The sequence below is a fragment of the Dendroctonus ponderosae genome, unplaced genomic scaffold (assembly GCF_020466585.1).
Source record: "Dendroctonus ponderosae isolate FM_Combo_2020 unplaced genomic scaffold, Dpon_F_20191213v2 Dpon_F_20191213_8, whole genome shotgun sequence".
In the NCBI taxonomy this organism is placed as follows: Eukaryota; Metazoa; Arthropoda; class Insecta; order Coleoptera; family Curculionidae; genus Dendroctonus; species Dendroctonus ponderosae.
The window spans coordinates 10260351-10284388 of record NW_026019016.1 but is presented as its reverse complement, the minus strand read 5'-3'; the positions used below and the strand labels follow the sequence as shown (position 1 = coordinate 10284388).

Below are 24038 nucleotides of genomic sequence, written 5' to 3'. Positions count from 1 at the left end.
GAATAACCCTGTCTATATAAATAATCTTTATTTCCTACAGAAAAAGGCTATCGACCCAATCGGTCTTTCTGCCCATGAACTTACATTTTCTGAAAGTTGTTGAATTATTTTCACTGTTGAGACTGACACCAAGAAGGGTACATGTTTGTACAAGTATGCCCGATTGGTCTAAGGCTTTTTTAATTTGCCAAAATCAATGTTACCTCGATTTCTACTGACCTTAGAATCTGATGGCAAATCCTACTCCTATTAACACTGATTGCTACAATAACCTGCGTGGAAACTCTGAAGGAATATTTTAAAAGAAAGTACTTAAGTTAAAAATAATGAGAAACACATATTTATTTTTTTATGGAAACTATAGGATATTTCACCACTCAAATATGTTCAGCCCAGTCAAGGGGTTTAAAATTGTTACTACATTCAAACTGCTGTCAACGATTCCTTCTTAGCTCAATGTAATCTTTTCAATGGGCGATACGTGACAAACTTCATATAGTTCGACCACCGTCGATAAATTCCGTTTTCCATCTGAAAGAGAAAAAAGTTTGTTACACGAAGTATTTGTTTTTTATAGATACCTCGTGCCCTTTTAGACATTGGCAATTTCCTGCAGTAACGTTTAAAATGGCTCGCGATTGAAACGTAAACAGGCATCAGCACCTGAAGTGAAACTTCGTCAAATGCAAAAATATAAATTGAAAGTCATTAAAACGCCGCATAATGGACATTGCAATTGGAAATCTAATTTCTGTTTTATATTTTCGGTCTCTACGATAGGATCGAACAATGAAACTGTAGGGTGGTATAGAAAGGCGATGTTATTACATTTTTGCTTTTCAGTCAAGGATTGACGCATTTTCTTATAATAAAAGCAACCGTTCGATGACGATTTTATTTAAGGAACTCCTTATGTTTGTATAATTATACTGATAATTTAATCAAAATAATAACAATCATTTGCGAACTCAAAGATTGTGCTGCTAACTCATGTATACTTAAGTTTCCATTGTTATAACAAGAGCAAGGCAAAGTTTGTGAGAAAACTTTCTGCTATAAGCCATTGGAAAAGCAAACAGGTGTAATTCCGAGACCTAATTCCTAAGCCTAGACATTCCGAGACAACGTAAGTAAACGTAGGTATTGTGTTAAGCGAATAGCTTCTTTAAAGTTGCATTAAATTTGTAACAACTTTAGAGTAGAAAATAATTATTTTATGTAAAAAAGTTTGAAACACTTTTCAAACATTGTGCTTAACAAACTTTAAAATTGAGAAATTCAATGCGTGACGCTATGGGATTGCAATGGAAACTATTAATTGATTCAACCGGGACATTTAAACGCAAATATAAAATCTGAAATTTGAAAGTATAAGTTCGGGTAGTACAAGTTTTAGATTCAATTTCTTATTGTAATACATAATAGCAAAATCGAAAATATATGAATATACCGCAATACTATCGTTCGAATGCAGTTGATGAAGTGATCATTTTATTTCAGTTTGGTTGGATTTAGTCAAAAATTAGATTTTATTGGAAATCTAAAATAAATGCTTTTGTTAGGCATATTATTTGAAGAATCTGATAAAGGCAATTATAGTGAGAAATTAGCATTGCAATCTATACAACCGCAACACCGCTTGGAAAAAGAATTACCAAATACTTTATATTCTAAGCATGCCATTTAATTTATGTGATATGAACTTTTGAGCATAGAGCAAAAGTTTCTATACTTTTTAATTGATCTATCGCTTTCATGACTTTTAAGTGAGACAAATTGCTCATAATTTACTTAAAAATTCGCCGAAATGTCGAAATACTTTGATAAACGTTTTTAAGTGCGCAAAGCAATTTGAATTATGAGTTCGAGATTTAGGCATTAAAAGCATGAAAGCGCATAAGAGGATGACTAGAGTTTATGGTGAAAAATGAAACTTTATAGAGCACAATTTGTAGCACATTTTTTTTTCATTGAGCACTTTTTATGCTAACGAATGAAGTAATGGCTAACTTACGAACCCCCCGTCAATAATACATTTTGTGATTATCATAAATTTAGGTATGATTTAAATTACTTCGGGAGTGTGGCACAAATTTAACTAAGACGAGGAGTCGCTAATTGCTTTCAGCTACGATAATTTTTCTAATTTCTTATCACGAGATGAATGGAAAGATGCGACTTATCAGTCTAAACATGATGAATGTGACTAACGTTTTAGTTACGGTTAGTTTTCCAATTCATTTAATAAACAAGTGTTTGCTACTGCACTACGTATGGCAGTTTCTACACTAAAACTAGTTACTGATAATCATCCATGTCAGTCTTTCAACATGGAGAGAGATCAGTGGCTATTAGTTAATGAGGACTCTTGTACTGAAACTGTAAAGACAGTTTAGCATTTATTGACTTAATCGAACCAGCGCACTACTGTAATGTTACTAAGTTAGCAATTCAAAGTAAGATCTGTTGTTTTTGTCTTCTTCAATAAAAGAAAATTCTTTAAAGCGTCAAATGAGTGGCTGTAATGACACTCTCAATATACTCTAAGGTTCAGTGATTTTCATTTTATTATTTTAATATTTTAATATTGGAAGCAATTGATAATCGCACAATACAAAAACGGCGCATAATAATTTTTTAGGTAAATTTGAAGATTGCCAGGATGCGATATAATATGGTTGCGGTAAATGCTACTTCCTGCTAAAAAATGTTTCATTGAACAGCATTTATTACACAAAGTAGTAATTTATGTTCTTTTTATATACGTTCGGACTGAGTTCGTTTTTCAATCAACGGCTTTGTGGAGTCAATATTCCAGTTAATTAATTTAAATTTTCAGTTGCATTGATTGCAGATGAAAAAGAAAACAGCTGAAATTTTTGGTTGTTAACGTGCTGTTTTTAATGACAATGTATCTGATTACTTAGGAGCAAACGACTTGACAGATAACTGATATTTAAGCTATTTTATGTAGTGATAGGAAATTAATAATGTTCCAATTATTTGATGAACATAGGCATTACAATTTTCTATTATTCGAACTGCTTCAAAATGTATTTGAACGCTTGGTTTTCTTAGAAATTTATTACAATTTGTATAATAAATTAACAAATATAAATCTCAACACCAAACTATTTAACATGAAAAACAGAAAAATTACTAAAAATAAACTGGAAAAAAATTGTAATATTATTTATATCTTTCCACGTGAAACGTGACTGCTATATATGTAGGTTTCGAGGAAACGTTTACCAGATCCATTGTTCAAGGAAGCGCCACTTACATAATTTAGATACTCGAGATATACGATCCAATAAAGTCCTGTCATATTTACGACTATTAGCACTTCTCTCAGTTCCGTTATTTCCTGTTAGTCGAAGGTCCATTTTCATATCCAAAAATATATCGTAACGAAAGTATTTATTTTTAAAATATTCCTTGCAGTTATCCAGCGGTATTTTTAGGATATTCCATTTTATTGTTCAAAAAAATTTGTGATGAAAAATATATTCATATATCTGTTCTATATTCTATATACTTCATAAAGCATACATTTCCCTATGCGGTGCCTAAAGTTTAGAAACTCAGCTATATATCTTCAATTTACTGCATGTTTTGTGATAGTTTTAGTCTTATATTTTAAATAGGTCACAACATAAGTGATAAAAACTACATTTCAACTGCGAAAATGAAGACACAATATACGATTGGTCCAAGTAATGTCTGAAAATACCTCATGTTCAAGCAAAAATTGCTAAATGCCTGAAATGGCTGAAAAATATTTTTTCTAGATTGGCCATAGCGCTGTTCAATTATCTAGCGCTATTTGCCGCAGAACCATTATTTGTCGATTTTTTATTGTTCAATTAAGCTGAAATCGAAAAATATTGTTTGAGGTTTGCCTGCTGTCTATCGCAGAAATCTTAATTAATCGTTAAATTCCGAAGGTGGGATCTTAGGAAAATATTAATTTTGAGTTCGATAAAGTTTAATTACGAGTGGAAATATGTTCCAGCTAATTTCTCGGTTCCTGGTTTTTGCCCACATTTTACAAGGGTTGCAAATTAAACGCGAATTTCTTGGAAATTTGTTGTGAAATATGATTGCAGTTTAGGGAAGTTGATATTGGGTTCCATGTGGGAGTAGCAGGGCGTTAAATGTCTGATAATCTGCAGAATGTCGACTCATACTACGTCTGAAAATATATTAGGATGTTTAAGCTATATAAGCATTACAGATTTGTAGGAACTGAGTCAAGAAATAATTTTAATTCTATTCTACAACTAGATGTAAAACATTTTAAACACCTGTAAAAGTGCAAACATGTGAATATGTAGCTGAAGTAATGAACACAAAAAATTACCTAACCCTGCAACTGCTCAGTTTTCAGTTAAATGTTGGTAACCAAATTATGAAGCCTCGTCATTCGGTCTTATAAACTAACAAGCACTTGAGTTGCTTTGAAATAATGCATCTGTTTTAGCAAGTGTAGGAATTACGGGGATCCTTTTGGGACCCCTTTATATGCAGAACCCTTGATTCCCGATAGCAAATTCGGTTTGAATATAAAACAACCGTGAACAAAATCGACACGAAAACGGTCTAAGTGAGAATTTTGAGAGCAGTAATTATTGTACTATTTAGAGTTGTGTGCAATTTGTGAGTGCATATGAAGTGACGGTCGTGCTATTTCGAACTCGGCAATCGTGACATATTTCATTTTTCTAATTGTACTATTTGGAAAATGTTAACCTCATGGGATATAACTACGAAGCCCATTTAAAGCAAATTTAATCCCTTGAAATGCAAGCAAATCCCTTGGGCTTTTTCTAGATAAAAACCGTCCAAAGCGCGTTTATGTAATGCAGTGGTTACGGTGATAATGAACTTGGAGCGCCATTGATGTGCACCCACAGGCAACGAAACGTGAAAAAATTCCGTACTGTAATTAAATACGGACTATTTGAAAAAGGAAGTAAATCGTGATAGTTTATTTACCCTGCTGATGCTTAAAAAATAACTGTACACACAGTGCGGAATCAAATTAAACAATGTCGACAAAAAGTTTGTGATACAAATGACTGGTTTAGAATTATCATTCTATTCAACATGAAACTGTGCAAAACAGTTATTGACTTGGCAATGGTAAAAAGAGAAAATTGAAAAGGTTGCGATTCGAGGTGTGGGCATTAACACATTTCAACAACATCGGACCTAAAATATCACTCAATTGCAAATCCAAAAGAGTTAAAATCAGTTATAAAGGTGGAGCTGGCAGCAGGCAATTTCCGTTTCCATTTTATAGGATACAATAAATTTCCACCCAAATTGCTGTACAGAAAAAAAAAACTTTCTCTACCCTGAGGGTGATAATGGGGAAACAGGGATACAGTCTGGAAAAGACAATAAAGAGTCAAGAAAACCTCCGAATTTCTCACTTAACTGTTTTTATGAGCGCCTCGAGCAACCTTTTTCTATATTACAACTTTGAAAGTTAACGTTTTCAGGACTATTTTTGCTGTCTGGAATTTGTCATGTGTTTGGCTTTCCAGTTTAGCAGACAATCAAGTTTGTGGAAGGTTAAAACTTTTTGTTTCCGGCTAAATTACATTATAAATTAAATTACTATGTTTCGCAAAAAAGTGGCGGTGCAGTTGCATTTAAAAATAATTTATATGTATTAAAATCTGTAGATTTTGATTTTCTAAGTTTATGGTATTATTTTAGATTGAATTCAGACTGGTAGAGGTAAAGTTGCGATGTAAATTTTCGCCAAGCACTGTTTCTACTTTACACGAACGTTTTGCTAATGTTGCCTGAAACAACTGTTGAAAGTTGCGAATTAAATTTACGTTTAACTCATATGCTCAACAAAACTTTGTGGTAAAATTCATCGCACTCTAACTAGCAGTTAATTTATAGTTGAGTTGCTCTTTTCGGCGCATATAAGAATGAAATAATTTCGAATGTTAGATGTACAGTGGTTTCGTTTTTATGGGAATAAGACGCTGTCGGATTGTTTTTGCAAAACTACAAAGTTTAACCTCAAATAAAAGTTTTTTTTGGTAATAAAGCGAACTCAACATCAGATTTTGTTTTCTACAAAATGTAATATTTACATTTAAATCGTTTACTAATTAGAAAATCTGCAAGTAGCATTTTCTCATTTTCAATTAAACTTCAAGCTTGAATTATTTTTAAGTCATTGTTATGCTGATCTTTTGTGATGGAAATGAAAGAATCGCGTTACTGAAGCAAACTGTTGTTGAAAGTAATTTAATTCCTGCTATGACTAAAACACCACAAATAAAAAGTAACATTTCCCACATATACATTCCAGGACAGATTCTACAATCGGTTACAGCGGAGTTTATGGCCTTTAAAAATTCCATTGCGCCATTCGACAAAGTCTGGTCCAGACGAAACAACTGAGTCAGTAATTATTTAATATGGCAGGTTCAGTTAAATCTGAAATATTTAAATATCTGTAAGTCATTTACATTCTAGGAGTAAATCGCTCGTTTCGCGCATTGGACAGTTTTTGGACATTCGACTAATTAAACCGAATGCTCGGGGTGGATCGATCGGATATGCACATTATATGATAATTTTATGAAATAATACAATATATTCATCACGCAAAATAATGGTGCTTTGTAAATGCAACAAACTAAATCCCCTTTGTAAAGTCAGCCCGTAAAAACCGTGCAATGCCCTTTGAAGCTCTATTAAGCTCAAACGTGAGAAAACAGGCCATTAGGAGAGCCAAGAATGGAAGGACTTTGCATTTTATATACCACCTAGGAAGTGGAATTTTTACTCGGGGTATCGACAAGAGAACAAGTTTCTGGTTTCATTTGCAGGCCTTAAGATCACATTTCCATGCACGCCATTCTCTAGCTTAAAATGGCTGGAAAATGGATAATATTTCCTGGCTCGTATCGTTGAAAGCTAAACAGTCAGCTTCAGCAGTTGCCACGTGTGGGCTGAGAGAATTTTATAAATATCCTGTCGAAATTTCAGTTTATTTCAAGTATACATTCATAAAAGTATAAATATATAATTTATACACAGTCAATCGATTAAATAATATAGAGCGTTAGTTTCCGTTAGGGGGACCGGAAAGTAACTGCATTGCTGGAAATTTCAACGACAGCCAAAAGGCCCAATCGGTTTTCATCGATTTTGCATCGAAAATTTGGGATCCAGACGGCAAAAAGTTGTTGAAAATGTGGTCCTTGTACTGTTAATTAAAAATAAACATTGTAGTGCAATATTTGAAAACGACTTAACTTCCTGAATGATAATCCAAAAATAAACTACTTCATACATATGCTCACACTGTAATTTTACTCTTAAGCAATCTTTGAGGAAATACAAACATTGCAAAGATTCAAAATGGACAACTGCGAGCCAAATGTTTTGCGATGACAATCACGGTTCAAAGAGGCCACAATATCTAGACTCTTCCTCGTTACTATGAACCAAGTTTCGAAAATTTCCAGTGGCTTAAAAGCAGGAATGAAATATTGAAGACCCATCAGATTGCCACTTCTTCCTTGGTTGCGCTTGTTTACTGTAACTTGTAAAATTTTGGTACGTCCAGCTGTATTCTAAAGTTTGGCTTTTTCTTGGCGATTGGACTGCACACAAACGGTGCTACCAAATTACATTTTCGGAAAATGCTGATTAATTATTTCTTTCTGTAGTCTCTGCCATTGCAGTCAAACAAGTATATTATACATATCTATTTATTATGGCATAATTCATTATGTTTAGTTTTAAATAATCCACATTTTTCACAAACATTATACTGTTTTCGTACAAGAACTTTGAAAGTTTTTTCATGCCCTGTCACAATTTCTTTGGACTATCTTCAAAGCGAAAGTTGCTGCAGCAGCAAAAACATGAGTTTATAATAGATATTTACCTGGCTGCACCAGATCCATTTCTTTATCAAACCATGATCGAAAATCGAATGGTCTTGGCTGTTCTTCGCGTATTTTTGTGGTACGAAGGCGTCTGTTGGCTTTTATTAGACGAACAGCGGCCTTGACCACCATTTTTCAAGAATGGCCTCGGTTTTTATATCAAGTTGAACGAACTAAACCGATGCAATGTGATTCCGTAGAGGTAGATGGTCTAGAATCCGAATACAATATAATAGTTTCCATTTTTTAATCATGATGCAAATTGTATAAGAACAGCTTCTGATGTCGATAGCATTTAAGGCTTGAAATCAATAATTTGGCAATCTATTTCCTTAACGTCTTAGACCAGATAATTATGCTCTACTCACTCACATCTTTAAATTTTGAGCGAAACAATCAGAACATCTTAGAAAATATAAAAATGTTCAACAGACGGACAGAGGAATTGAACAAGATGAGATTGAGGATGTAGGAAGGTAGAGAGATATTAATGTTTATTGTTTTTTTGAAAATTTAATATAGAAGCACATACAGCACATAGAAGCACATACATTTATTTGAAACATTATCTAGACACCCAGACAATTTTTATGTCTTCAAATTGCAGAATATTTACAGTTAAACTCCTTGTAATTGAGTGAAAAGATTCTTCCGCCCACCGAAGATCTGCATGGAATAATACACCAGGCAAACCGTCACTGATAACCCTGTATGTGTTAAAAAAGTCAGCTGCGAGAAAAATCTGTTTTTATTAGATGCAATGAACTTGAATGACTTTGAAAGTCGAACGAAGAAATGAAAGAAAAACAAAAAATTGGACAATGCATATTTAAGTTAGAAGCAAAGGACTCGACTGTGGCTTAATATTAGCTGCAGATGCACAATAATATTAAAATAAACGCCATTAACATTTTTTTACAATTTGCGGCTGCAGGCAGCGGCACAGTTGACCAAATGTCTTAATTTATAGTCCAATTTTCTCTGAGCAAAATTATTCATTTTGAAAGCCTGAAAAATATCACTATTTATTATTAAACCCATAATACTTGTCCAGGTTTCCTTTGTATTCAAACCATGGAAAATTTTTTATTGCAAAACATATTCTGAAATAATATAAACTAAAATAATACCTATTGATAAAATAAATAAATATTGATAATAAATAATCAACATGAAAATTTCAAAATAGCATTAATCTGTTTATGACTCTTTATCTAAACTCTACTGGATGTAAAGGTATACTTTGTGTAAGTGGCATTTCCGTGTTACCATGCATTTCAGAATACATATATCACGTCTCCAGCTGCATCCCTAGATCGTTTTCATGTAATTGTGTATTTTCTGCAGCTCTATGAAGTTTTCCTCGAAATTAACTACATCTCACATAACCAAAATTACAAAACTTTTCACTGTTTCACTAATTGCTGATTGTTTTATGCGCCTCTCTGAGTATTTATTATCGCATAATTCGCAAACTCTAGCTTGTAGTCGGGTTTTGTTACCACAGCCGATCATCATTAAATTTGAAACTCTTTACTCAGTTAAACCTCTCTTTTTTCCCTCGGGCAATTATTATTTATTTTGCTGGCTCGGTAGTTTGAAAATGAGATTCAATGAAATTGAGTAATTTGTGATCAGCGGAAGATGTTTTTCCAGACTGGTATCGAGAATCAGAGATTTATGCATATTTTTTTACATTATTTGTCTGGGCCTAAGTCTACGACTTAAAGGTGTCAAAGTAGAATTCTAAATTAGGTATATGACAATATTATTTATTTACATTTTGTAAAAAACAGCATCTTAAATTAAGCAAGAGTGCCACTTTGGTATCTCTTCGTATAGACAAACAAATTTTCGCATGCAAACTAATATTGCATGTGAAATCAGCATATATTTAACACTGTTAATTAATTTATGTGTGTTTTCAGTGCGATTAATACACTTACAAATTTTAGAATGTTTAGGTTTTCTATTCCAAGAAATTCAAGGGCCAAATCACAGAATTTGTGCGTGTTAAATTTTAATGTAAAATCATTTTTACAAATCAAAATTTTCTGGGCGTATTTCTAGAGCAAAAAGTAGTGGGACAAGTTCCTATAACACTTTTTCGAAAACTCAATAATGACTGATCTACAGGGCGTTGAAGTTTAATAAATTGATAATTAATTTATAACAATTAATTTTTCATAATTTAATAAATGTTTAATACTCATTAGCTTATTAAATATTTTAAGATATATTAAAGATTTTCTCGAGTACGTTCCATTTTGGAAAGACGTGGCAAGTGAGCCTTTTTTACCCAATTTTAAGCAATCTTTTATTTTTGTAACCATACATAACACACAACACAAAAAGAAAAGCGAAAAATAAAATAGTAGATGACATGAGGGAGTTAAACCCCTTAGCATTAACGGATAAATGTCAACTGTTCAATAATAATACAAATCCTCATAAGTACTAAGTGTGCCAAGTTTTAAAACAATCATTTACCCAACAAAAAACTGTAACTTAACGCTCTGTTGATCAGTTATTATTGAGTTTTCGGAAAAGTGCTATAGGAACTTGCTCCACTGATTTTTGCTCTAGAACTACCTCGTGATGTGTTGGTCGCACTATTTCCGGACACCCTGTATATACAGGAATATTCATCGCTTTAGAAAGAAAGACAGTTCATTCTCTGCGAAATGTTAGTTATTCAGTTAGTTGTGTCTCAAATAAGTTTCATATTCGACATTTGCTTGATTTCACATCTAAACGCGAAATACCTATCTGAATACGTCACTGCCGCTTTAATTTTTCACTGAAATTCGGCAAAATGGAATTTATTTGCTCAAACTTTGCGTTTTGCTATAGGAATGTTTACTTGCCTCCGAATGGTGCCATAATTGTTTCTATTTATATCTATTTAATTCAAATTGCTCGTAGTCTCTTTCTCAGTCATTGCTCAACTGTATTTTATGTATTTTTTAACAATTGAAAGCCAAGTTCTTCTTGTGTGAGCTCGTTGATGCAAGAAGTCATCTCTGCGGGTTCTGCGGTCTACAAGATGGTTCGATGCACCAGTCAGCTACAATTACGACATTTTCAAGTGCAGGTTTTCGTGTTACGCCTCCGGTAAACTGCCTACACTGAATCAGCGTATTGCATATAATTTTAGATAATCATTACTTACATAATTGATGGAATAGAAAGTTCTATGACTAGATCATTTTTCGATGAAATAGTGATAAGCTGTGACTTATGAATGGGCATTCGTTATTACTTCATGTCAGCTGGCTTTTTGATCTTCATATGCATAAGAGAGATGTGTGAAACCTATCAAAACAAGATTTAAGGGAAACAATTGCATATTTCTGTGAATGAAATTGGCGCTGAAATGTGTGCCAGGGACATGTGGTTTTTAAAGAATAATTTCGAATCTAGCTGACGATATGTTGAGGACTTTTTAAGTAGATAATGAACAGAAAGAAATAGCAAATCCAGAAAGGTGGTACATGTTTCATAAGTTCTTTAAAATACTTTAATTGCTAAAAGTTACCGCATTACTCCAAGTGTTTTGGATCGTCAGTGTATGTCAGAGACAATGAAGTATTGCTGAGACCCATCAACCTGTATATTTCTTATAAAGCAGCTTTGAATGAACATACATACACTTAACGAATGAGGAAGTTCTTCATGAACAAAGAAGTTAACGGGTCTTCTCTGCTGTTATCAGATTAATTACTATTTTTTTGGCTTTTAGTGCAATGAAATACGAATACTATTTAGCGGCTGCTCATGCCTTTATAGGGAGGTAGAATGGTCCCATTGTCACATTCTGTTTCCTTGAGGGAAATTTTGACTTCTAACTCGAAATGCCGACCTCAAACTTGACATTATGACACAAAACTTGTATTTTTTATTATGAATTTTATATTATCACGAGTTACGAGTTACTTCACACATTACGCTCACAGTGTTGATTTTTCGCTAGATCATTTATTATAGACAGATCTTGTCATACAAGTAAATATATTATAAATTGTTTAGATGTGATTATTTATAAATAGTTTGTCCAATGTTTTTCGTCTATTTTGCTGTTTTTTGTTAATATAAATGAACCGTTTTCCTTGCCTGCTTGCGCTGAACTAATTTCTGATAAGTCAACAAGATAACAATCAATATGGACAATACGAAATTATAAAACTCCAGCCAGGAAAGATCGAACGACGCTTGTAAAATCCATCAGTAAAATAAGCCCCCGTCTCACGCTAACAACGCGAAATTATTATTTAAGTTGGTCCACCCCATCGTGCTCTATGCGCCTCTTTGAACAGCGCTTTTCCCTTATCCGGACAACGCAAAATTGTGATTTAAGTGGAGATATCGCTGCAGTTGGTCCAGGGCCAATCGCAATTTTAAGCAGCAAGTAGTAGAGGTTGTCTTTCGGTCTCACTATATGCTATTTTTTGTTTACCACACGCACGGCTTCAAATTAAAATCAATATAGGGTAAAATCATGTGAGCGAGTGAGAGTCTCTACAACCGACTAAGTACTGGTCGACATGACAAATTTCAAGTCGACTTTTTGTGTTAGAGCTCGATAATTTAAGTTCTTTTCAAGTTATAAAAGTCGGGGTCCTTCAGTACTTTGAGGCGAAAATGGGTCATACGGCAGTTATTCAGAATAAAGCTTAGATCACACAGTTATATTATTATATCAGATGAAAGATTTGACAAATCTAATTTTTTAAGCGGTTAACTGGACCCAAAACGAAAAAAATTCAATTAAAATTATATTCTAAATGTTTTTTCATATTTAATTTGACCTCATACCTCAATATCTCTAACGCTACTTGGTAGTATGTAAACGGAATTTTGTGTTTACACCCGAATTTTAAGATGTTTTGATCAGGTCAATTTCCTTAATTCGTTTGATATGTTGATTTATTAGTGGACAAACACATCTCTTATTCATAATCATGAAATGATCACGTACTTATATTGCCGCATCAGTTGGGCGCGCTGAGGACATATCAGTCAAACAAAAACCTGCTTGCAAATGGGTAGCTAAACTTATCATTTTGATTTATTTGATTAAGGATAATGCGGAAATTTCTTATTTTTTAGAGACATAAACACACATGACAACAAATAACCAGCAAAAAGTGGGTGCAAAACATTTTTTCTCCTGTTTCTTGATCATCATATTTTTGATGCCTTTAGTGTCAAAGCTTTCACGCCCTCGCGGCATTTTCTAACATTCAATTCTTCCCAGACATGCTCAGATACCGAAAAATCCCGCAATTTTTTTTCAAATAGTCGGCTCTCTCCTTTTGCATTAATATAGCCATGCATGTGCTACACATACATATTGTATGATTGAGATTATCTACATTGTACCAACACACCGAACACAAGCGAAAAAAGGCACACCTGCGTCTGATTTGCAAAAGCCAGCGCAACAAATTAGGCAAGTCACGAATTTCTAGGGGATTTTTTGTTTGTATTTCCCCGGCTTTAAGTGTGGGAGTCGAAGCAAAAAGAGAACAATACAGGAAAAGGGTAAAAGTTGAACAGCTGTGTCTCAATAGCTTTCTGTTAACAAGGCAGCAAGTATCTTCGGACAGCTGTGGTCAGTTCAGTTCGGTAGCATAATAGAGATCAAGCTACTTAACAATCAGATTATCAATGTTGTATCTATCTCCTACTTTGTATTTATTCTTCAGCTTTTCCTGAGGTAAGCGAGTTTCTGCTTCTACGTTCGTTCCCTTTCGAAGTATGAAGAAAAGAAAAAATAATGTTTTCTTTTGTTTGTTTTTTGGAGCCACTTTTTAAAAATCGTACAAAGACTAGATGTCTTTTATATTTGCACTGAGCTCCCTTCTCATGCAATCTGCTCGGAACAATGCAATCATTGCGAATCTTCGGAAGTTTATTTGACTTTATGTCGCATTTTTAATGTTGTTTATGTCAGCTAGTTCACAAAATTGTTTCACATTGCTTGGGCGTAATATAAAAGTTAATCGCCACATTTTGCGGTTTATATTGCTTCCATATAAACATAGGAATATGAAACAAAATATCATAATTGCGCCGTTATCTACAATTATAATTTTCTTAATATGAAGTGATATTTAGTTTTTGAACATTCAAGCGCGAACGTGCTTCGTAAGATATTTATGTTACATGTTTCTTATTGGAAATGCAATGCGCTTCCTTGGGCGTGTATTTGACTTTTATGTCGCGACTTTAATGTTGTTTATATCAAATATTACACAAAATGGTTTCTTATTGCGTCGGCATGATATGAAAAACAAATGCATTCTTCCGTGTATACTGCGCTTCGTTTTATACAAGGCTATGAAAGTAAATATGACATTTTATGTATATCTACAATTACAGTTTTGCAAATATGTATTTATCTTTTTTTGTTTATGAACTAGAAGCCAATTTATTAATGACGTCTTGACAAGAATCTTTTGATCGATCTACTGTTGTTTCACCTAAAATAGTGCTGAGAACTATGTTTATTATCACTTTGCTTTTATGTTTCGCATTTCTGGGTGCTTATTGCTTATAATTTTCTATAACGATATAAAAATTTATTTTGAATATATAATTGAAAATATCTTCAGTTACTCAAATATAACTTATGTAAAATAAAATATTGGTTAATGGACGTGAAGTTTTCATCTGAAATGAGTCATATAGATTCAAGAATGCTTTGTGCGTTTAAATTATACTTATATGTATTGAAATGTAAATTATTTCTTCTGTTGTTCCGACTTGATGGTAAAGGAGCATAGTACCTTTTGTATATTGTGCTTTTGATTCTACCATTCATTGAATAGGAACGAGCTAATGAAATTTTCTTGCATATCTAAAATTGAAAGCATTTAAATATGAAATCATGTTTCCTAACGTTAAGAGTCATAAAGGTGGCTTTGAGGTACTGATGTCTACTAAAGTTATAATCGTTAACAATATTGTTAATTCGATGGAAGGGAGCTAATATTCTTGATTAGTAGGTGTTTGTCTTTGATCTATCAATTGTATAAGCAAATCACCAGTCCAGTAATTTTAGCCTCTATATATCTAAAACTGGTAATTAATGTGAGTTAACAATAAAAATCACATGTTCTGAGAAAAAAGTGTATTTTGTGATTCGTGGTTGATCGATATTCTTGCCTGAGGTATTACGGTTTTTGGGAAGGTAAATACTACACCAATACCGCTCATGATGTATCAAAAAATACAGGTGATGAATTGTGGTTTAAAATGCCGGTTTCTTAGTAAATATTATTATTACTTTTTGTCGTTGGCGTTTTAAAAGTACGTCGATATCTGGTTTCTTGTCCTGACTGTCGGATTTTAATAAGTGAATATAATTTCTAAAAATATCTTCTTTGATCGGCTGGTTTGGGTCCGTTTGAGTTAGTCTAGGTCAGTTAGTCAAACATTTATTTCATCTTGAAAAGAGACCTACTTTGAGCCAATCTATTTAATCTTTGTTCGTGTTTGTCAGTATTTTTTTCTGTAAGTATTATTCTAGCTATTATTTCTAAGTTGGCAGTGGAAATACGTTATAAACGTTTGAATGTATGATTCGTTATGAACAGTGAAAATCAATCTATTTTTCATTAGTATTGTTTCGCCTGAGGAAACCATCCCTCTAATGCAAGTCTCTCTGTTAGAGTCGATTGCCTGTTATATTGCCGATACCATTTGATTGGCCCAGCCAGACGTTTATCTATTATAATTGGTTTTGTCAGTTGAATTACTCTACTTTGCTCAAATGTTAAACCTATAATAACAGTTTAGAATCCCGCACCCTTAGAAGAGAATTTTAAAAGAGATTGAGCTCTACCCATATTCGAACATAAAAAACTCGTTGTGTTTATATTTTATGCCGCTGCATTTCATGGTGGCTTTAGGTCCATTATTACTTTTATTTTATTTGTCACCTTTGTGRGTGCTTTATTGCATTTTATTACTTGGGRATTTAATTTTTAGCTTCACCTCATTTKATGGAATAGGTACTARAACAAAAGACTCACATAGATAATTTATTTATTATATGAAACTGTCCATCGATTTTATTTTTATTTCTTTAAATGATTCGTAATATTTGTTTCCATTTTTCAGCTTTTGCTTTCTGCGTTAAATAATAGCAGCACATCATTATGAGTGAAATTATTTCTTTATTGAGTAATTCCAAACTTTTTTCTTAAGTTCTATATAAAATTATGTTAAGCATTTAATAAACGAGATATTTCTGCGCGATAAACGATGAATACGTGATGCTATTTCCTGGGAAACCAATTCTATTTTAATATTATTTTCTTGTGTACTCTTTCAAAAGATTCACATCTGTGACTAGTCAAGCTCTAAGGCGCGGAGCTACAAATGTCGAGTACTTTTTATAAAATACAGGCTTCCAACTTTATTTTAGCTAAAAAGCTACAAAAATAAAATGAAAAAAGGCTTGCATGAGCGCGTTGCAGGATGTTGATCCCTTAAAGTACTCTTTGAATTCACAATTTYAGTGGTGATTGAATKAAGAAAAAAGTGAAAAAAGTGAAGAGTTTSTCGAATAATAATACGATTTGCGRGGTATTTAGCTGGTATTAAATAGTTTTAGCAAAATAACGGTAAGCTYYCTAGAAGCCGACTTGGGAAGAAGAAATCGAAACGACAAACCGTGGCCTAGTAAATAATATACCTAGATGTGYTTTCATTTGGTTTCAATATYTGTCGGGCTTCCTTACGTAGATAGGTACTAAAAATACAAAATTTTAAATGATACAAGTTTTTAAAAGACAAACATTTTTGAAGCAAATTACAAATTTTCTATTTACGAATTTATTTGATTCGTTCAGCGTTACTCAATAATATTCAATTTAGATTCACATATTTGTTTTTCGAAACATCTTGTTAAAGAGTACCTACTTAGTGATGTAGTTTCATCCATTATCGACATCAAATCCAGAAAGACAAATCGCATATCTAGTATGAGCCTCAGATGGTGTAATGGCTTTGTCAGAAGAACGAATATGCGACGTAGCCGACGAGATATTGTTCTTTTGCAAAATTTACATGCAATTCCAATTTAAAGCATTTTCTGTCATCAAAATGCATAAGGGACAAATCACACGCATTCGCCGATGCATTTTTATGACTTGGATATCTCGGCTTTGAGGCATCATTTGTCAGTGGTTGTAGGAGGAATAATTTAATGCAAATGTTTTGCTATGTTCCTGTTCTTACTTGTGTTTTGTGGTATAAGGTTTGCATTTTAGGATAGTTTTTTGTATTTTGCGAATAAAATATAGTTTTAAATGGTTTAATTATCAGAACAGCAAAAATATTTTYAGAAGCTTACCACCAATGAGATGATTTAAGATTTCTTTTTATTAGCCTTTCATATAAATACCATACTGTATGAAGTCTTCATGACTTCTTTGAGAKGCAAATGCTAACTATTAATTTYCCTTCATATATAARCAAAGAGGTTTGGTCGAAGATAATTAAACAATATATTTCGCAATTAWACACAATATCTTCAGTTCAATAGCTTTATGCATGTTGCAATTCATGAACGTTTGGTTGCCGTGTTATTAGCGAGTAAAACCTTCAGGTGTTCTCGATAAATTGGCATGCATTTGCTCAGTTTATTTAATATTGACGGTCCATTGACTAGGCCAATCAAGTAGGGATTAAGTCGGATATGCCTCACGAATTGCATAATTACTTAAAAGAATCGAATTCACTTCAAATCTAGCTGTATTTTTCCAGTATTTTCTATTTTTTATTGATAAATAAATATATCAACTGAATAATGAAAACACATTGTATCTTGACTACAAAGAGTTTATGAATAATATCTATATTTTTGACATAAAGGTGAGTAGGTACAATCAATAGCTTCCAGAAAGTTACAAAAATAATTTACATTTGTACCAAAGAAATATATATCCACATTTGGAATGTGCAACAGAATACTTGAATGAAAATCCTAACTACGTTTGGAAAGCAAAATTAAAATGAAGCGTAATTCACAACGCTATTTCTTATATAAAGTTCTATAGGGAAAAGTCCGACCATTTATCAATGCTGAGAAGTTTATGGACCTGTCGCTGCCTGTAAGAATAAAATGGGAACCAATATTTATTTCACCCTGGTGTGTTTCGGAGATCCATATAAACGTTCTATGCCATGTAAACGTGAAATACTTGATCAAAACTAACGTATACTTGTGAGACAATATTGCAAATAATCGTTATTCATATTGTGATTAATCGGATAACCGTATTAATTGTCTTGTCTTTGTTTGTTAAACGCCGCATAGGTTCCCACTAGTAATTCCTATCTTTGTTCCAGGTGCAGCAAGCACAATGATTCACGTCACCCCTACCCATACGAAGAGATAACCATTCAGACCAACACATAATGGAAGACAACAAAATCACGTTTTTAGTCGACTCGGTATAATTTCGTGATCGGCGCGGTGCGGTTGTTAGAAGGAAGTTGGATATCCATGTCGATGGGATATAAATCTTGTGGTCGCGGAGGTAAAATCTTTTAGGACAATTGTGTTATGAGTGATTTCGACTGCAATTCTACTACTCGATATGAGTCGGCAATTGGTTCAACTCTTCCAATTAAATAAATATGCGAATTCTAGTTGAAAGCTGCAGTTTGTGCATGCATTGATTCGGAAAATTTTACGCCGAAATTTAAAATTACTCCTTTTTTTCACATTGTGAAATATCAGATATAACTGATTTTGCATTTCGCTGAAAGTAAGCTGATTGAGTGATCACCAACGACTTTCCTACCAATCAGTTAATTTTATCACAGAGTCCGTACGCGTTGCACATTTCTTGTGATAAGTGAACTTAAGGAAAAATATCAGTGCCAAAGCAAACTTACAGTATTAGTAAAAACTTTAAACGGAGTTATTTTGAACTAAAATATGAAAGTGCTGTGAATCGCGAGGAGGTAAAATGCCGTCAAAAAGACAGTACGACTTGGTGCAGAATGATGAATATGATACGAGGATACCACTCCATCCTGAGGAAGCATTCCATCATGGCATAACTTTCCAAGCTAAAGTAAGTGGTTTAATAACTAGGTTTTGAACCAAAATTTGATATTATTCTGCGAATACCAGAAAGAATTTCTTATATAATAACTCGCTAACAATGTCATGGTGCAGGTAGATAGATGTATAGTTTACCGAAGGTCGTCTGGTTTCGAAGATGATAATACCCGAGATAACGTATATTTTGGTATTTAGGGTTTGGAATTTCTAAAATTAAAACGTTTTTTAAATTATATGTTATGGATTGTAGAAATAATTTTATTGTTTACTCTCAATGGTTGTTTTGGTTTATATCAGCAATCGTTAGATGTGAGGTATATGTCTGGGGGTTGTTCATATGAAACTAATAATTTGGGTGGCGGGATCAATCAAACTATATTCCTCCAGCATTATTTCAACAGGTTATTTTGTTTTGTTTTGATATTTATTAATCAATAAAAAACGCATTGTCTGTTAGTAGGTCTAATAATATGTATAAATATGACCAGGTATCTTCATTCTTCTTACCACATCGATAGATCGATATAATGAAGGTCAAACTATATTCCTTCAGCATTATTTCAACAGGTTATTTTGTTTTGTTTTGATATTTATTAATCAATAAAAAACGCATTGTCTGTTAGTAGGTCTAATAATATGTATAAATATGACCAGGTATCTTCATTCTTCTTACCACTGTTTGCACTTTTTATTATATTCTGCATGTTTCTGTTTTATTCTTGTTTGAAGAAATTTGTTCGTTGACGTGCTTAATGTTTTACGCACAGATGCTGCAGATATCTTGCTACATAGCATTAACAGTCACTTATAAAAGAAACAAGATCTTAATTGCTTTTGCCTCCATTTCTTATCATAATAGAGATCACTGCAACAGCGGAGCAATTCTATTTCTCAAAAAATAAGTAATTTGGTGTTCTGAGTCAAATTCTATTTCTTCATAATCATTATTTTAGCGATGCATGATTAAAATTATTTGGTGGGTTTGGATAAATTGGTTAAATAATTTATAAATATAAATTAATAATAATTTAATAATAATGTATCATACTGAATGCACGATTCGAAATGGTTCATGAGTTGATGGTTAATCACATCTTCGTTCACAACGATTCTCAAAATGTAACCCAAAAGTATAGTAGGTATAAAGAGCTTTGAAATACTTATCTCAATTTGGTCCTCGATCTTTATTTAGCAAATCGAAAGACATAAAATACAAGTTGTGTATATTTTCCTGACTGTATTTCAACTTAATTCAAAAGAAATTCCTGGGTTCCAGTCAATTTTATTGTTTACCATTTAGAATATTACAAAAAGCATCAGTTTGTCTAAAATATAAGTCAAGAGGAAAAGACTAGAATTTATTGTTTAGAAATTTAAATTTCATTTACTTAATAATATACATTTTTTTTATATAATTTTGCCCAACTCTCTCACATCCAGTCCAGATTACGATTTATTACTTAAATGTTAATTTAAGAAGCGATGAATCCAAACCTACCATCTAACTAAATGCGAATAAAGTACTTAGCCATGGAATAGAAAAGACATTGTTGCCCCTTATCTTCATTTCAAGGTAATTTGATTTGGCATTTTAGTATTTCGATTCTTCAGTATGTAATTTCCGTTGAAAAAATAAAAAATACCATTCTCCCAATCTTTAATTTTCATTTTTATCATATCTCTTTTATTCATGTGACGATCCAGCAGCGTTAAGGGAATATAAAATGCCAGGAGTAAATCTGGAATAATTTGATTTTTCCCTACCTTTCAAAGCATAATTGTGTACGTCAATATTTTCCTGCTGTAAAATGTTGATTTCTGTAGACAGATAATTTTATGTTCGTAAATATTTAATAAGAAATAATGAAATCCGACAGGTTTTCAGCTTATTATTGTCATTTAGCTTCCAAAGTTATTTAAGGTGTTTAGCTACCTACTTTTATTTATCTCAAGTACTTTGGTTACATGTTTGTGTTGTTTTGCCTTTAGAACAATATTAACATTGAAAGTGGTAAAATCTTCCTATACATAACATAAGCTCCCATTACGTTCTCTATGCACGTGCCAATTAGCAGGCTAATTGTGTTTCAAGTTTCCCCAAGAACAATAAACGATTATTGTTCTTCAATTTCTAACAAGGATTCAGTGTAATCGATAGGTACGTATAGGCAGACCTCGCGGAAATTTACAGCATTCAAACAAAAAAAACTATTTAACATTGATTTATTATCACAGGTTTATCGAAGATCACCTTTTGAGGTTTGTTGATAGAGGCAAACGTAGATACGTACTAGTACTAGATAATAAGCTACTTGCTAGTGCAGAGAAATCATATATTTAATGGAAAATATTCCTTTTACGAATGGAAAGGAATTATTTGCCGAATGTATATTAATAATATCTACTATAATTACTTGAATCGCGTCTAATATTAATAATAAACTTAACATAGCATATTTACCGGGAGACGTAAATTATATGGTAATTGGTGCCATTTATTCGAGTTTAAATTCCGTCCTTTTAAGATCTCTGGAAACGAATTCCATGTGGAATTTACTTACCTTTGAAGGATGGGAAAACGCTTTTCTTTACTCGGCGCTGTGGGTTGGTTAAATTACGCCTCTAATGTGTCAAGAGTGTTATTGCTATGAATGAGCAAAACAAATACAAGATCGAGTATAAAGTAACGATTTTTCGAGAAAAAATACAATTAAGATCAAAAAGTATAAGGACACATAATACAGAAGGATCATAAGCATTTTTCCCTGCAACACATTCACCCTGCTGTCTGAAGAAAAAATGTTCAGCAGCATAAAAGATCTGAATACATTAAAATTAAATATAAAATAAATCTTTTTTATATTTCTGGATCTAAGCTATATGAAAGGAGTTTATAGCAAACCAAAGCGCCAAAAGTGTTTCATGTTAAAAATGCTCAAAATGTAAAGAGCATATTTTCGTATTAAAGAAGAAACACCGGAAGTAGACAAGAACTTAGATTTGCTGAAACACCTGAGCACAGAATTTATGAAAATTTAATTTTAGAAGATAGTGGTGAAAGTTTAGATTATAAATGCTATTTTCAAACAATGACTAGAACCAGTAGAACCAATATTTCCAATTACTGTACGAAACATTTTCGCGGGTAGCTATCAAAGCACGAAATATCAGCAAGAACAGTCTGATTGATTATGGAATAAAAAGCTGAAGAATATCGACTATAATAAAATGGCATACAATTTGCAACATCTAGTAACAACGCTCTGAAAGGAAAACTTCTTGTTTGAAGAATATTTGATTTGCCTCTTCTCACACTATTTTGGCATTTGAGAACGCAGCTTGTTGTCAACTGCAATGCATAATTATTCAAGGAACTTAAATTCGAAAAATAAACTTTCGAAAATAATTTTTTCAAAAACCAGAATTACTCTACAAGTTCCGAGTTGTGCGGAATCTCTACAGAAGTCTCTACAGAATGAGCTTGATGTAAAAATACGAAGCGGCCCAAAATATTCCCAAAGTTTAAAAATTAACTACGAAAAAATCAATAGCTCAATCGGTACTAAATCCACCCTACGAGTCAGTTGATGAATATGGGACTAAAAGTAGGTTCTGCATGTACATAGCAACCAATATAGCAAAGCAATGGTTTACCGAAAGCTGCGTAGTGCCACCTAGAAAGAAAGAATAAAATGTGTTTAATACAGCAGGAAATCTGTCCAAAGCCAAACTTATTTGAGATCAGCAAAGCAAAAAGAGAGAATTGTAAAGAACCCATACAACATTAGTTGCTTGTAGGAAAACTAATCTCAGTTCAAGCTAAAAGATTTACAGATTAGAAATCATTCTTACCGCTTTCTTAGCTTTCTGCAAGCTGGCGCCCTATCCTCCATTTTCCATACATTTAGCCTTCACAAACCACCGCACTTGCCATAAGGGCCACAATGACTCTCTATTTCCCATATAAGAATGCGACTCACAAGACACAAAGGATCATCGACCTATTTCGTCCACTGTCGGTAGCGAACTGCATATTCATACACCTTTTCGAAAAAAATACACCGAACTACAGAATGAACATGATTATTTAATCATTTGTATGTTCGCCCTTTCGATGATTCATTGTTCTGCTATTGCTTGTTAGTTCGATTTCACTTTGTTTATTATTTTTGTAGAAAGTGCCTGTTTGCATTGCAATATTTCTGAAGTAAAATTTCACGTTAAAACTCGTTTGGATGATAACCGTAACCACCCCTGCATTCTCATCCAAAAATGAACAAATCCGGCGCATTAGATTTTTTAAATAAAATGGTAGTTTAAATTAAATCGAAGCAGTCATTTTGTTCAATTTATATAAACTTTCGAGCAATTTGAGTTTGATATTTTGTGTAAAGGCTTACTAAATGACTCACATTCAATTAGAATATCACTTCAAATTAGAATATCACTTCAAATTAGAATATCTAATATTGATTTCGTCACGTGCTCACCTCTGAGTCTTATCTCACCTCTGAGTTATCTCACCTCTCATTTATAATTGTCTGAATTTCACTCAGCTGCAGTGATTAACGCACAACACCAAAACTAAAATTAATAATCGAATTAATTTTGTTTTTCTAAAAATATTGGCGAAACAAAAAAAAACCGCGAATAAATCACTTAAAGACGAAACGCTTGCTCAATTTCCGAGCTATGATCGAAACCAACGCAATTTCAATTAATTAAAAATGTCCTTTAAAACTTCTGATTTCAAGAATTATTATAACTCATCAACTCAAAAGCGCAACTCAACACAGTGTTACCCAGGCCTAAAAAGAGGCACATTTCTTTGACCAGCAACTAGTAAAGCGTAGAACTAACAAGCAAATAATTATAGCAAGATGAAGTATATTCTTCTATGTCAATATCTTCTAGTATGAATCCAATTCCGGTATTAATGGAGCTGATTAAATATAAAAATCTTACAAAACCCAGGATTGGAACATTTACCTCAACTTTTAAAGTTACTTTTGTTTACAAAC

The 24038-nt window shown here is 32.8% G+C and overlaps 1 protein-coding gene and 1 long non-coding RNA gene across 3 annotated transcripts in view; one reads left to right on the top strand and one right to left on the bottom strand.

Annotated features, from left to right (window-relative positions):
* Positions 1–24038, top strand: part of LOC109546376 (capon-like protein) — a 116354-nt gene that overhangs the window by 30460 nt on the left and 61856 nt on the right. For both annotated transcript variants that reach the window (XM_019917324.2, XM_019917325.2), the window contains one exon: positions 18294–19027. In XM_019917324.2, the coding sequence (XP_019772883.2) occupies positions 18920–19027 (108 nt within the window). In that variant the 5' untranslated portion in view covers positions 18294–18919. The remainder of the gene's footprint in view (positions 1–18293; positions 19028–24038) is intronic.
* Positions 7007–8110, bottom strand: LOC125505435. Its single transcript, XR_007282164.1, has 2 exons — positions 7931–8110; positions 7007–7243 (listed from the first exon to the last, which is right to left on the bottom strand). It is a non-coding gene; the product is annotated as an uncharacterized LOC125505435 (long non-coding RNA).